The sequence below is a fragment of the Pleurodeles waltl genome, chromosome 2_1 (genome assembly GCF_031143425.1).
Source record: "Pleurodeles waltl isolate 20211129_DDA chromosome 2_1, aPleWal1.hap1.20221129, whole genome shotgun sequence".
Lineage (NCBI taxonomy): Eukaryota > Metazoa > Chordata > Amphibia > Caudata > Salamandridae > Pleurodeles > Pleurodeles waltl.
In genome coordinates, this window is record NC_090438.1 from 65,424,568 (window position 1) to 65,438,632 (window position 14,065).

The 14,065-nt window shown below is 42.5% G+C and overlaps 1 protein-coding gene across 1 annotated transcript in view; it reads left to right on the forward strand.

The window, feature by feature from the left end:
* The window catches only part of LOC138261292 (relaxin receptor 1-like), a 682,359-nt gene that overhangs the window by 432,337 nt on the left and 235,957 nt on the right, over positions 1-14,065 (forward strand). Inside the window, exon 8 of the mRNA XM_069210109.1 lies at positions 7,924-7,998. Within this exon, the coding sequence (XP_069066210.1) occupies positions 7,924-7,998 (75 nt within the window). The remainder of the gene's footprint in view (positions 1-7,923; positions 7,999-14,065) is intronic.

Sequence of the window (14,065 nt, forward strand, 5' to 3'; positions counted from 1 at the left end):
GGCCTCCACCTGCAATCAATCAATCAATCAATCAGCCATTTGTAGAGCGCGGTACTCACCCGTAGGATCTCAAGGCGCTGTGTGGTGTCCTAAGGGTTCAGTCGAAGAGCCAGATCTTGAGGTCCTTCCTGAATTGAGGTAGCGATGATACATTACTATCCCCACCTATGCAAGAGATACATTACTATCCCCTTTAAAGAAAGACTAGTTGCTACGCTGTTTTAGCCCTTACTATATTCAGGTTCTTGACTGTAACTGATAAGGTGGGGTCATTTGTACTCCCACATTACTGGATGCAGGCAGGATAGTCTATATAAATGTAATTCATAAATACCTAAGACTACAGGCACTCAAGCTGGACCCGCAGAGTGACTTGTCCTTGTGTCATGAGAAGTTAGGGACGCATTACCCCATACAATGCACCTGCTAGACACTGCCAGACAGCGATAAAATATGAGGGAGTACCTTGTTACTTCACAATTCTCATCAAAACATGGCCATGGGCCATAAACCGACACTCTAACTCATTTCATACCTTTCCTTTCTCGTATTTCTCACAATACACGTGATCTGCTGTGGCATATGACTGGGAAACTCCCTTGAGTACTGCTGCTTCACCTAGAGAAAGCGGATAGACTCCCACCCCATTGGTCTAATCCCCCCCTAACCCTGCACTCTGCTGCACTTCAACAACAACACTGAACACTAGTGCAGCATTAGAAGCCGCTCCACAGTCTCTACTACAAATTCAGCTATCCATCCCACATAGCCCACGACACATCAGTTGATGTATACAAAAGTGCACCAACCCCACCAATACCTACCAACCAAAGACACCATTGCTCCAGTTGCATTAGACCACCTGCACTTTATTTCCAGGAAGCTTCACTGCGACAGAGACCTTAAGTTGGTCTCTCTTAACGTTAATGCCTCGCCCACTACATAAAATGGAAAAGAAATACTGTATTTTCACTCACATCACCCCGATATACCCTCATTCAAAAAACTCACCTCTCTCAAGTGAAAAATGAAAAACTTCAACTGGAGTGAGTTGACAGGGAGTATCATGCCTGTGGAGGAACAAGACAAGGGGTAAAGGCATTGATCACCAGCCCTTATCGGAAAGGAAGGGGAAGCCATAATGATAAGAAAGGGACTGCCACTAAAAATTGACTGATCCAGGGGGACACTATATATTTATTATGGCGAGTAACCAAGATCTGACTCTGGCTCTTGGCTCCTTACAGGCTGCTATTGGAGAGAAGGGTCATTTCTTCAGAGCATTGTACTGTATTCTTCTTTCCTATCCCAGGACCAAAGAAATCTTAGGAGGCAACAGGAACTTCATCATAGACCCTGTGCTAGATAAATCTAACTGCTATGAGCTTCACAGCTGAGGGGACAGATGCATCCTAGATGATCTAATGTATGGCCGCTCTTTGATGGACCCTTGGTGCTAATCCACCAGACTGACTCAGCTCTTGCTGGAACATCAAATAGCTCATCTCATTGCCAGTTACAACAACACACACTCTCAAAACACACTTAGAGATCTTCTGAGGAAAAAAATCTAAACTTCACGGGCTATACTCTACAACAACATTGTGAAAGGTGTGAAAAGGCAAGGCATTTGCTGGCTTTTCAATTGAGGTAACAGGAAGCCTCTCTCACAATTACATCCTTTTGAAATAATTTAGGAGGGATGCCAATACACCGCACAGACATTTTGCAAGCGTTCTGCTTGTTCTACAAAACACTACACACAGTTAAGGGTCATAACAGGCTGAAAGGGAGTTCATCTCTACCATACCCTACCTAAACTGTCCCCAGTGATGGCTGAATGGCTGACAGAGGACATATTCGGAGATGTAAGTTAAGTCATTAACAAACTCCCCATGTCTACACCCCAAGGAGTAGACAGATATCCAGTGGAGTACTATAAAATAATCAGGGAATGAATGGTCTCTTACTGTGCAAAATGTGTAATGAGATCCAAGATGATACCTCCCACTCAGAGAAGCTAACAGAGCGAGAATATCAGTTATACTTAAACCTGGCAAAGATCCATATGACTGAAAAGCGATCTCTTTAATGTTGATTTTAAGATTCTTGTGAAGGTTCTTTTGCAATCTTTAATACACAGCAACCAGACTGGATTCATCCTGCACCAATCATCAGTCTTCCATCTGTGGTCCTCAGCTCATGCAATCTGGCAGGTACAAGATGACATTGACAAAAAAAATATTTGTTTCCCTTGATGCTGAGAAAGCCTTTGACTGCGTGCAATGGTGTACCTTTTTTTTTATTACTACATTCCTTGGGGTTGACTCAAAGATTCCTGACCAAAGTAAAATGGCTGCACATTAACTCTACAGCAGTGGGTGTCATGAAGTGGACAGTAATATCTTCCACATAGTGTGGGAATGCCAAAAACTGAGATACTCCTTGGCTGCCGTGAGGGTTGAAATGAAAAAACGTCAGGAATTACGGGGAATTTGGGAGACTCAACAGTAATGCTTCATGACCCCTCAGAATATCCAGATATCACCCCACAAACATAGTCGTTGGTTCATCACAGTCCCAACTGTTAAAAATTGTGGGTTCCGCATGGCTTCCTATGAACGAGTCATATACTGACTGGAGGATCATTTGCTCATCTTTGAGAAAATCTGTGGCATCAATCAATCAATCAAGGATTTCTAAAAGTGGCAAATCACCTGTCAGGGTCTCAAGGCACTGTGAAAGCAAGGAGAAGGCACGAGCAAGCGTGAAGCATGAGGACAGCTGGGCCTTGGACCTGCTCAATAGGGTTGTGCTGCAGCCTCCCTTAAGTAGGTCCTGGGAGTAGGGAAGGGCCCTGGGAGGTGGTAAATATTGGGTGGCAAGGGTGGCAAGGAGCGGCAAGGAAAAAGCAAGGAGAAAGCAGTGAAAATGAGAGGAAAGCGCGGAGAAGGAACACAAAAAACAGGGGGAAAGGCAAGGAAAAAGCAGTGAAAACAAGAGAAAATCAAGGAGAAAGCATAAAAAGAATGAGGAAAAACAGCAAGGAGAAAGCAGCGAAAATGAGAGAAGCAAGGAAAGGGCACATAAAAACTGGGAAAAAACAAGGAGAATGCGCACAAAAAACTGGGGGGCGAGCAAGGAGTGAGTAGTGTGAACAAGGGAAAAGCAAGGAGGAGGCACTGAAAAAATGGGAGAATCCAAGGAGAAGACAGAAGCAAGAGCAATGTAGCAGCAGGGGGAGAGCTGAACCTGGCACCTGCTCACTGGGGTGTGCTGCAGCCTCCATTAAGTGGGTACTGTGAGAAGGGTGGTGCGCTGGGAGGGGCTAGGCGGGAGGCGGGAAATAATGGGCAGAATGTGGGGGTGGCAAGGGACAAGCAAAGAGAACACATACAAAAGAGGGGGGAAGCAACGAGAAGATACACAAAAATGGACAGAAAAGTCAAGGAGAAAGCATTGAAAACGAGAGAAAAGCAAGAAGAAGGCACACAAAACAATGAGGGGAAAATCAAGGAAAAAGCAGTGGAAATGAGGGAAAAGCAAGGAGAAGTGCTTAGTGGGTTTAGAGGGAAGACCTCTGTTTTATCTTTGTTTAATGTGTAATTGGAGGCTTTGGCATAGGCATTAATCATGTTTGGATTTCAGGTATGGCTGCATCCGCATCTTCCAAGAAGATGATGACATTGTTGGCATATGGTGCTACCTTGTAGGTTCTGGAGTCCAATGGGATGCTTTTAATGATGTTGCAATTCATTTAGGAGGGGATCTATGAATAGGAGAAAGAGTAACCGGGAGAGAGGGCATCTTCTCCTTGTGCTGTGGGATAGTTTGAACCTCTCAGAAAGGGAGCCTTTTACCCTGACTGTTTCCGATGGGTTGTCATATATTATGACTACCATTTGTTCAAAGGATGGTCCTTGGGTGAATTTGCAGATGACTGATCTTAGGAAGGGCCAAGACACCTTATCAAAAGCCTTTTTTGGGTTCTAAGCCATAGTCATTGCAGGGAGTGGAGGAGAGGGTCTTTTTCTAGGACATGCGCAAAGAGTCTTATATCAGAGTCAAGACTCCCCTTTATGAAGGCAGTTTGGGAGGGATGTATTAAGTGAATGGAGCAATTTTTTCAATCTTGTAACTAGGATATTTTTATAGATTTTACAATGTGCATTAAGTAGGAATATTGGCCTATAGTTTTTAAGTGTCTAATGGGTCTTTGCTTTCTTTGTGGATAACTGTTATTTTAGCCTCTGTGATGCTCCGACCAATTTTACCTTTAGAAGCATAAAAATCAAAGATGAATTTTAGGGGCAGCACAAGATGTGGCTGGAAGGTTTTGTAGAAACAACCTATGAAGCCTCCAAACCCCGGTGCTTTCTTTATTTTAAGTGTTTTGGTTACTCTATTTCTTGTATTTCAAGTGGCTTGTTTAGAGCGGTCTGCTCTACTTTTTTAGTTAAGGGGAGTTTGTAGTTCTGGAGATAATTTTTGCATAATGAGATATCTAGATGCCAATCTGGATTGTATCGTTCTTTGTAGTATTATGCAAAGCAGCTGTCTATGTTTTTAGTCTCAATTTCTGTTTTCCCTGATTTGCTCTTGATTGCAATAATCAAGGTGTTCAGGCTTTAGACCTTAAGGTAGCTGGCTAAGAATTTCCCAGCTTTGTTGAATTCGCATAGCTTTTTTGCTATGTTGGTGTTCAGCCATATGCAAGCTCTCTTGCTTATTAGTTTATTATATTGTTTTTTTTAGGGTTTTCAGTTTGTTGATTGTTTCAGTGTAGTGTTTGTAGACTAGGACACACTCAAGTTGTTTTTCTTTAGATTCTAGTTTCTCAAGTTTTTTGTTGGCAGTCTTGTTTTTGTTGGTCACAATACTGATTATTCTGCCCCTGATTGTTGCCTTCATGGCTTCCCAGAGAGTTTCTGGACAGATCCCCAGAGATAAATTCTCTTTGAAGTAGTTAATGATTGCAGAGCAAATTTCTTCTCTGCTGGTTGGGTAATTTTATATCATCTGAGAGATGCCAAAGTCTATCTGGGTTTTGGGAGTTGGATATTGTAATGTCTAATGAAATGCAAGCATGGCCTGAGATAATGATGGGTTCTAATTCAACTTTTAGAATGTGGGCATTTTCATGTCCCAACCATCTGGTGCCTGCAGTCTGTATCTTGGGTCATATGACTAGGTGTAGCTGGCAGTTGGTCTTTGCGTATTGTTCCCACACAGTAAGTCAAAGGAGAATAGGTGTTGGCAGGATGGGCCATCCCTGACCTGATGAGGTGGTCTTGAACTGAGGTCCACCAGAGTTACTCCAAGGTCAAGTTGGCTGGCCTCCTGATCAGAGTCTCAGGGACAGAAAAGGCTACAACCACCTTGAACCCAGCGCCTCGACTCTGTCAGCTGTGAGACCTCACCCCCAAGTGATGCCTCCCCTGTCCTGGACCTTTAGAAGGGGGCCTTAAAGTGCTCTGTTAGCCCAGATGTGGTCCTGTAGGCATCACCAATGCAGCACAACCCATTTCCTAGCATCCAAACTTCAGAGCCTCCACAGCAAGATGCATACCTGATGCTGGACCTCACATCACAGCCCACTTTCCCCTTGGAAACGCCGATGCACAACACATCCTCAATGCAGGCCTTCACATCGCAAGGCCCTCTTTGACAGCAACCCTGACCACAAGGCAGGACTCTGCTTTGCAGTCCCCAGCTCCTCAGAACCACTACTGTACAACGCATCCTCGACCCAGGATCTCGCAATGCTCCACAACCAGGATATTGGGTTCTTTGTTCAGAAATTGCATATCTGTGATTGGATTTTTTATCATTTTGGTCCCAAATAATTTATTATATTTTACTATATTTTTCTAAGTTGGTGTGGCATGTTTCTTGTGTCTTGTTTTCACTTTATGACTGCTTTAAGTGCTTCCTAAATACTTTACACATTGCCTCGAAGTTAAGCCTGACTATTGTGTGCCAAGCTATCAGAGGGTTGAGCACAGGTTAATTTGAGGTTTGCTTGTATCTTCATCCTGACACGACTTCTGATTGCTGCTTGAGAAGCACCACCTTAAACCAGTGACTCAATTTCAGTAACGTATGAATGTATGTAATCAGGTGCTCGTGCTTCAATGCCATTGAGCAGTGTTCTCGCTGCGTAAAACTGGTATATATATATATGTATGTATAATGTATTCACTTAAAAACAAAAGTTACAGAGACGTTATAGTTAGGCTCATATTCTCATATTCAGCTGTTATAGTTAGATAGTCCAAGTAACTATAACTCATGCCCTAAGGTAACTATAACTCATGCACTCGCACATGGCCCCCTCCCCAGGCCAACTTTGGCCCCAAGGACCCCATCCCAGAGCCAGCACTATATTTACAGGGGAGGGGGCACTCACCTCCCTCCTTGAGCCGATGACAGCCCCGGGAACCCCATTCCCAGGGTTCGGACAACAAAGGGTGGGTGTCCTGGTGTCCACCCAGGGCACCCACCACACTATCGTTGGAAGCCATGGGGGAAGTCCCAAGTCCCTGCGGCACTAGCCAGTTCCCCTCATCCAGCGGGATCCAACATTGCTCCCGCCTGCAGGAGTAGCTAATACATGCTCCCTTTTGCATACTTGTACGGGCCCCGGAGGATGGGGTCCTCCGGTTGGAAATTGGCCTGGGCTTGGCCCGCGTGCACCCCTCGACCTTTTGGAAAGTGGCTGGGCAGTGGGGGGTGGGATTCCTGGTGCCAAAATGAGTATGACGAGGGGTGCCACGCATACCCCCTCCCCAATATATAAATATTTCTCACCCCCCAGGGGGCTTCAGTTTTGCTGGGAATTCGTGGACCCAAAGCAAATTCGCAGCAATTAAAAAAAAAAAAAAAGTTCTTGGCCCCAGGCGGTGTCCCTCTGGGACTGCACCACAAGGCCAAAGTTGCCAGGGTATTCCTATCCTGCTCACTTTTGTCTTTTATTGTGTTTTTTGCACCACTGGACCTTGTTTAACCAAAAATGGATATGATGCCTTACCCCATCCTCTGCTGCACAAAGGGTTTCTCAACTTTGCTATAATCATTGGTATCAACACCAAGATTTTTCAGAAGGCTTGTGATCTGAGTGAAAGGGTGCCAGAGGTCAGCATCCCACTCTGAAAAGTGTTCAGCTCCGGTGTGGTTCACCATTTGAAGCTTGTATGGGCAGATCAATATCTTGGCCACAGTCTGTTATCAAAGTGCATCGTCAAGGTTTTGACATAAAAACAATTGCTGTTATTACATTTAAAAAGTTGCAACTTCTTGTGCCAATTAAATGTAGGTGGGTTGCGAAAGGCTGTCTGTTGCGTTTCTAGGACGTTTGGAACCATTTTGATAACATAATAAAAATATTGTCTACTGTTTGCATGAGGTGCTACCCCAACAAAACAGGAAACTATCTTTCAATAACACTAGTCAAAAAAATAACACCTGGACAGAGCTCCTGCTCTCTACTGACTGCTCACGGAGAACAGGGAGCAATGCTTATAGGGAGGTCTGAAGGATTAAGAGTATTTATTAATGGAGTGCAAAGATGTAGAAGTTTTTTCAATGCAAAAGTTGATTGTGCTTGAGAATTACCAGTTTGTTTACCATTTTCTTGAATGTTTATTCCATAAAGTAAGTAAACTGTTTTGGCTTATTTTGCTCAAACCCCAGGAGCTGAGAAAGCAGAACTGGTCATCTTGTCACTGAAAAGTCAAGCTCTTATATTTTGTTTTTGTGGTTTTGTTACTCCCCATCAAGCAGCTACAGAGCACAGATGGTAATCTAGAAAGGCTACAAGTCCATTTAAAGTGTTGTCTGCATAGTGTTCATAATGGATCTTTGGACAAGCGTGGTTGCTAATTTTCTGCTTTGTCTATAATTGAGTATTTTCTTTCTCTGCAGTGTCTTGCTGAACAACTCCATCAAAGAAATACCCCAAAAAACCATTTGCACAGAAATGCCACGCTTGAACTGGCTGTAAGTATCTTCTTCCATTGTACAGGGACTTGAAAAGGTCTTGGGTGGTGTTTACTAGCACAATACAGATCTTTAAAATTGATACAATAATCAATCACTTATCCTATAGTACATATGGAAAGTTTGTGCGAGGTGGCCGGGGACAGCTGGTAGTCTATCCTATCATGTATATGCTTGGAGTTACCAGTCAGTGCATCATAATGCATGTTTTCTTGGCCCTGAGAGTTAATTGGTAGCCTATAAGTTTGTGTACAAGCTGCTGTACCTCTGCAGCACCTAATCCATCAATCTATGCACATGTGGGTGGGCTACTCTAGCACATACACAAATACTAAATGGCCTGAATATTATTAGCCAGTGTCTCACAACAAAGACTTTGAAGGAGAGACTCTAGTTAAAAAATACATGACTACACAGTTTGTGTTTTGTATACTCCAGGACGTGAAGGCTACTAGTCTCAACGTATATCAAGGAGACCTTTTTACCACTGATATCCTGGGGGGGTTTGCCTTACTGTTGAACCCAAAACTGAGCACTAGGTACATGCCTTTCCCAGTTAACCCTCAGGGTAGCTAAGTCAACCAGTTCAAGGTCTAGTCAGGGAGGTGTTGCGGAGCAGAGACTTAGAATTCCGTAAAACATATAATTTCAGTTAATAATTCAATGTCTAGCCAGTGCTTTGATCTCAGCAGACAATACAATCTGAACATTATTGCCAGAGGGCTATATTATGGTGTACTTCTAAGAAGATAACTTCTTATATGGAATGGAGCGGTCGGCGCTGACTTAAATTTGCTCCTATGGGACAGTTACTACTATATCAAGTGCAAATATAAACGTTTGCCCTCATGGGGGTTCTACTCTGCTCAACCATCCATCTCTTTTAAAGGATAGTGATTAAATAGCATGGAACATAAAAAGTTCTCCCCAGAGTGTTCCATTTTTGCAGTGCACTTTGTCTTGTTTCTTTAAGTCTCTGCATGCCAGTTTTGCTGCTGCTGGCTGGTGCAAGGGCTGCACCTTCTCAACGGGGTGTCTTGTCCGCATGGCCCAATGAGCAGAATCATGCAGACTTTGTCCCAGCCCAGCTGACACTGCTGCAGTCTCCAGCAGGTGGTACAGGCAGTAGGGGAGAGGAGGTCGTGCTCCAATGGATCCGGCTGGCATCAGGTGAGCCACACTTGGGAATTTTCCTTGGACCCAAACAAAAATCGGACACCCAAACAAAGTGAAGAGCATATTTCAGTTTGCAGCAGTTGTCCATTGCAGTGGGCAATCTGGGTCTAGCACCAAGCCTTTAATTGCACTTTGCTTACTTCTGAATTGACCGCAGAGTACTGTGCGATTTCCAAGTGCTGTGTAGTCACAGGTGCTATGTCTTTCTTGAGTGAAAACTGTGCTATTCCTTTGTGTGTTTTTTGAACACTCACAGGGCATCTGTTTCTGAGCATGATACAGAGCAACCACAGTCTCAAGATCACACACAGTCAAGTAGTGCATCAGTTGCTGGGCTTCTACAGGCAGCTTCCAGTGCTTTCTGCTTCAGCTCCTCAGAGTGCTTTTCTAGGTGGTGTCTTCCTCGTGCAAGGGTACCTTCAGCATCCCTCCTCAGCTTTCGGACAGCTCCTTTCCTCAAGGCAACGTTCCTCCTGGAAGATTGCAGAATTTTTATGTTCCTGTTCATGAACCTGACAAAGGAGAGTTGCCATTCAGTGGTACCCAACCCTGGAACACAAAAGACTTTCTCGGTCTCTACTGCATTGGACCCTGAGTCTGACTGTAGAGAAATCTTGCCACCCTTTCTTGTAATTTCTGCCCAATACTTATATTAGGATTGTAGGCAGAATTTGTATATTTCACAGGTCCACCCTTGGACCAGTTTTATGCAGTTTCTGGCTTTTGTGTATTCCTCCCAGATATAGTCCATCCATAGTCCCTGTCTCACAATGTCAGCATGAAGATGGGGGTTGGGATAGTGAGTTGCTTATCAGTGGAGATCTAAGGCAAAGACACAAAAGAGGGAGAGGCTTCCCCACTTGCATATTTCTGACGTTGTGAGGTACACTTCTACGGTAGAATGGAGCAAGAAGAGGCCTAGGGTTTTCCCAACACTACACAGGGATCATCTGTCTCCTACAACCCTCACTCTAGAGTCTGGTGCCTCAGAAATGTTCTGGAATTTCTCTTTCATGGACAGGCTTTGTCCAAGCCTCACAGAGATGACACCAGTACTCTTCGGTGTCGGACTCATCCCTCCCACCTAATTGCCCTTTAACAAATCATTCCTTTTAAGTTTAAAATCTGTTTTTAACTTTTATTGCGATACTTGTGTAATGTCATATTTCTGCGAACATATTAATTCATTTTTTATTCTTCTCTGCATTCTGTTTCACTATTATTGTTCACACTGGTAAAAATTCAGGAAAAAATAATAATATTTAGCTCTATGTTAGTATAACAAAAGCATTTAAAAAGCTTTATCAATGTTGTTTTTTGAAAAGCTTGCTTTCCAAATTGGAGAATTCATAATAATGAATATATCATTCATAGAGCAAAAAATACAAATACGTACTTGAATGCCATTTAGCAATTGAAATAATTTTATTAAATTACTTTTGCTATTACAGTAATCCATACTCAGAGCCATGATAAATAAAAATAAAATAATCAGTATATATTGCCATCTCTTGAAAAGGTATTTTTAAGTGGCCCAAGATATGGAATTTGAAGGACCAATCTTGGAATTCATAGCAGTTCCTTACGACTGACAATGAATACTATGTTCATATAAAACAAGACTTATTCTCCAGAAGAAATCTATACATTCTCAAAAATCTTTTAATATATTTAAAAAAGTATAGGTCATTTACTCGGAAGAAGGTCAAGTGATTTGATTCCCCAGTTATGATAATGTAATTACATAGGCTACATGCATCCATGGAGACAAAATAATATTTTTGTCTCATGGAATATTGTAAAGATATCATAAGAAGGACTTTAGTATATACAGGAACAGTCTCAGTTAAATCTTATCTACAAAATATACATATTAAACCAGTTTCTAAGCCATTATAATTGGTCAGCATGCTGAAAAATCACCATATTTGTGTTTTTTTTTAAATCACATATAAGATAGGTATTAAGAGGTATTAAATGGCCATAATCTTTTTCTTCCTTTCTGATAGGGTATGTAAATTTTCCTCTTGTGTTTGCATTGTATTTCTGTCTACTATTTCAAGGTATTGCCATTCAAATAAAGAAACTGCATCCTTTTTATAATCAATATAATTCATAATCGGTTTAATTCCTAATACTCTTAAACTGTTTACAGTTTCATTTATACGTATTCTTATACTTATGAATGTGTTTCAGTTCATTTGTTTCCATTGTGTCACAGTTTTAAAGTTAGTCAACTCCATCATTTTAGGTAAATTTGCAAAGAAAAACAATTTTGGTTTGAATTTAGTTTCGCTGCTGGAAATGGTAATGTCCAGAATTTCAGCTAACTGTTGTAATTCAACTCTACCTAATTCTCTGTCCCACAATGAAAGTGAGGTTTTAATATCTTAAAAATCTTGAATAGTCGTGTGCACAATCAGATTAACAGTGAGGAAGGTTTAGGTTTTATTTGTATCTTGCAAAATAATTAACTTTAATTTCCTCATAAGTGATATAAATTTTGAAGTTAACACTGTCTAAGTAGTAACTTGATAGATTGGAAACATCTTTCTGAAGAATACACAATTCTTGACCAGTGAAAGTTCTGCCAGACAGAGTCTTAAATTCATTATCTTAAATTACATTTTAAACAGATTCCTTTCAATTCTTTTTCTATGAGGAATCTTGTTACCTTTTTTTGGTCCTTTACACCATTGTCAAAAACAGGACAGGGAGCTGTGAAAGTCTATCAAGTTTCCTTCCTGATTGCCTAAAAAAGGGTGAGGCGACTCTTCCAAGTATCCACAATGCCAACCTGGATTTAATAGTATAGGAACACGAAAGATGTCAAGTGTCTTCTTAAAAGGGTCACCATAAGGTGTTAAAAGCCACAATGGGAGGACAAACTTCCTTAGCAATCAGTTCTTCTTAATTGAAGATGATCGTTTATGAAGAAGTAGATAAACAAGGGATCAAACACTCCCTGAGAGGAGGACAGAAAGAAGGGCTCAAAGAAAGGCTTTCAGAAGAAACATCCAGATGAAATCTGTCTCCAAAGGAGCAAATATCAAGGCCAAAATAATATCAAGTAGAAATGAATGCTAAGAAACATAATGGAACAAATGCTTTGCAATTCATCCATCACTTGTGAGGGCCTACTTACATATGGTTTAAGTAGGCACTGACATCAGAGGATAAGATGTAACTCTGATCACACAATAGAACAGAATCACTGTTTGATCAGAAGTAAGTGACAACTCAAAGTAGTTTGAGCTAAGGTATGAGATAAGGCATGAGCCAATTCTTTAAACTAGGAGGATAGGTGATAATGAAATGGTACTGTGTGGAACAAATGCCTATCTAGCTTGTCTACTAGTCCTGCATTGAAGATTTCATAGATACTGCAATTTTCAATGATCAGTTCAGTATTTAAAGGTTCTCTAGAGCTGATGAAAAAATGCCTCCATTTTAAACAAACCATATCTCATGAACTGAAATATTCTGTCCAGTCTGTCAAAACATGAGACAAATAGAGGACAAGGTGCTCTTGCCCATCATCATCTTTATTTTATATTTAAAAAAACTGCCCCTAAAGCTCTTTCAGATGCATTTGTCTTCACAGTGAACTTCTTAGAGGTGTATGGATGACACAGAATTAGAGCTTGAGTAAACATTGTTTTAAGTGTATTAGATGTCCTTTTCCGCATGTTTATCCCAACAAAAAACACTTTTCTTATATTCTTTTTAAGGGGACAGATGATATCCCTGATTATTTCTGCAAAATTGGAAATACATTGATGATATAAGTTTCCAAATCCAAGAAAACTTTCAGGCTTTTTAACATTAGTATGTCAAGCACCTGCAAAACTGCAAAGACTTTGGGCCTCATTACGAGTCTGGCGGTCTTCAGACCGCAAGACACGTGGTGGCGGTCGGACCGACTCAGCTTTGACGGTCTGACCGCCGAATTTCGACTTTGGTGGTCGGACTGTCAAAGGACCTTTGTACCCCCGGAGAACATGGTTCCCGGCAGCATGATGGCGGTCGGGCTTGTAATCAGCCATGGCGCATGAATTCAGCACTGGCTGGTTGATCACAACCCCTATTTCCACCAGCCTTTTCATGGCTCGGACCCCACCATGAAAAAGCTGGTAAAAAGGTAGTGCAGGGCCCCCACTGCCCAGCACCGTTGGAATGCGCACTATGCTATACAATACTACCCTATTTTAGGCCTCATTACTCATTACAAGGCTAGTGGTCTTGAGACCGCCAGCTTGGCAGGTGCGGTCAGGACTGCCGCTGCTGTGGCAGTCCGACCACCACATTAAGACCTGCCCTGAAGATTACGACTTCATGCTCTGTCATGAAAAGGCTGGCAGAGAACAGGTGTAGGGGGCCACAGGGGAGACCCCTGCACTGCCGAGGCACTTGGCCCCATCCTAGCCCAGCACCCTTGCAGACAATGAACATTGCAAGGGTGCTGGTGCACCCTGCAGGCGACAGAATTGCCCCCGACTCGATTTCAAGCCAGAGGCAATGCTGCCGCCTGTTTCCTGCTAGGCTGACGGGTGGATACTGAGGTTTCAGCCTGTCAGCCTAGCAGGAAACACCTAATAGGTCTGGTGGGGTGGTTGCCACTACGGCGGCAGCCACCCTGTTGGGAGTTTGGCAGGCGGGCTTTCCCGTCTGCCAAACTCAAAATGAGGCCCTTAGTTTAGCAATTTGCACTGGAAGATACCCTTCCAGTACAAAACTTATGCTAAACGTCATGCAGACAACTTTGCACTACAGTGCCAAGGTGTGTACATGGCGCTAGGCAGCATGTTTGTGCGCCAGTGCTGGAGATGACAGCAGCAGCGCCATATCTTATCAGATATGACACTGCCCTTCTCTTTCCTCCTGCTTTTGC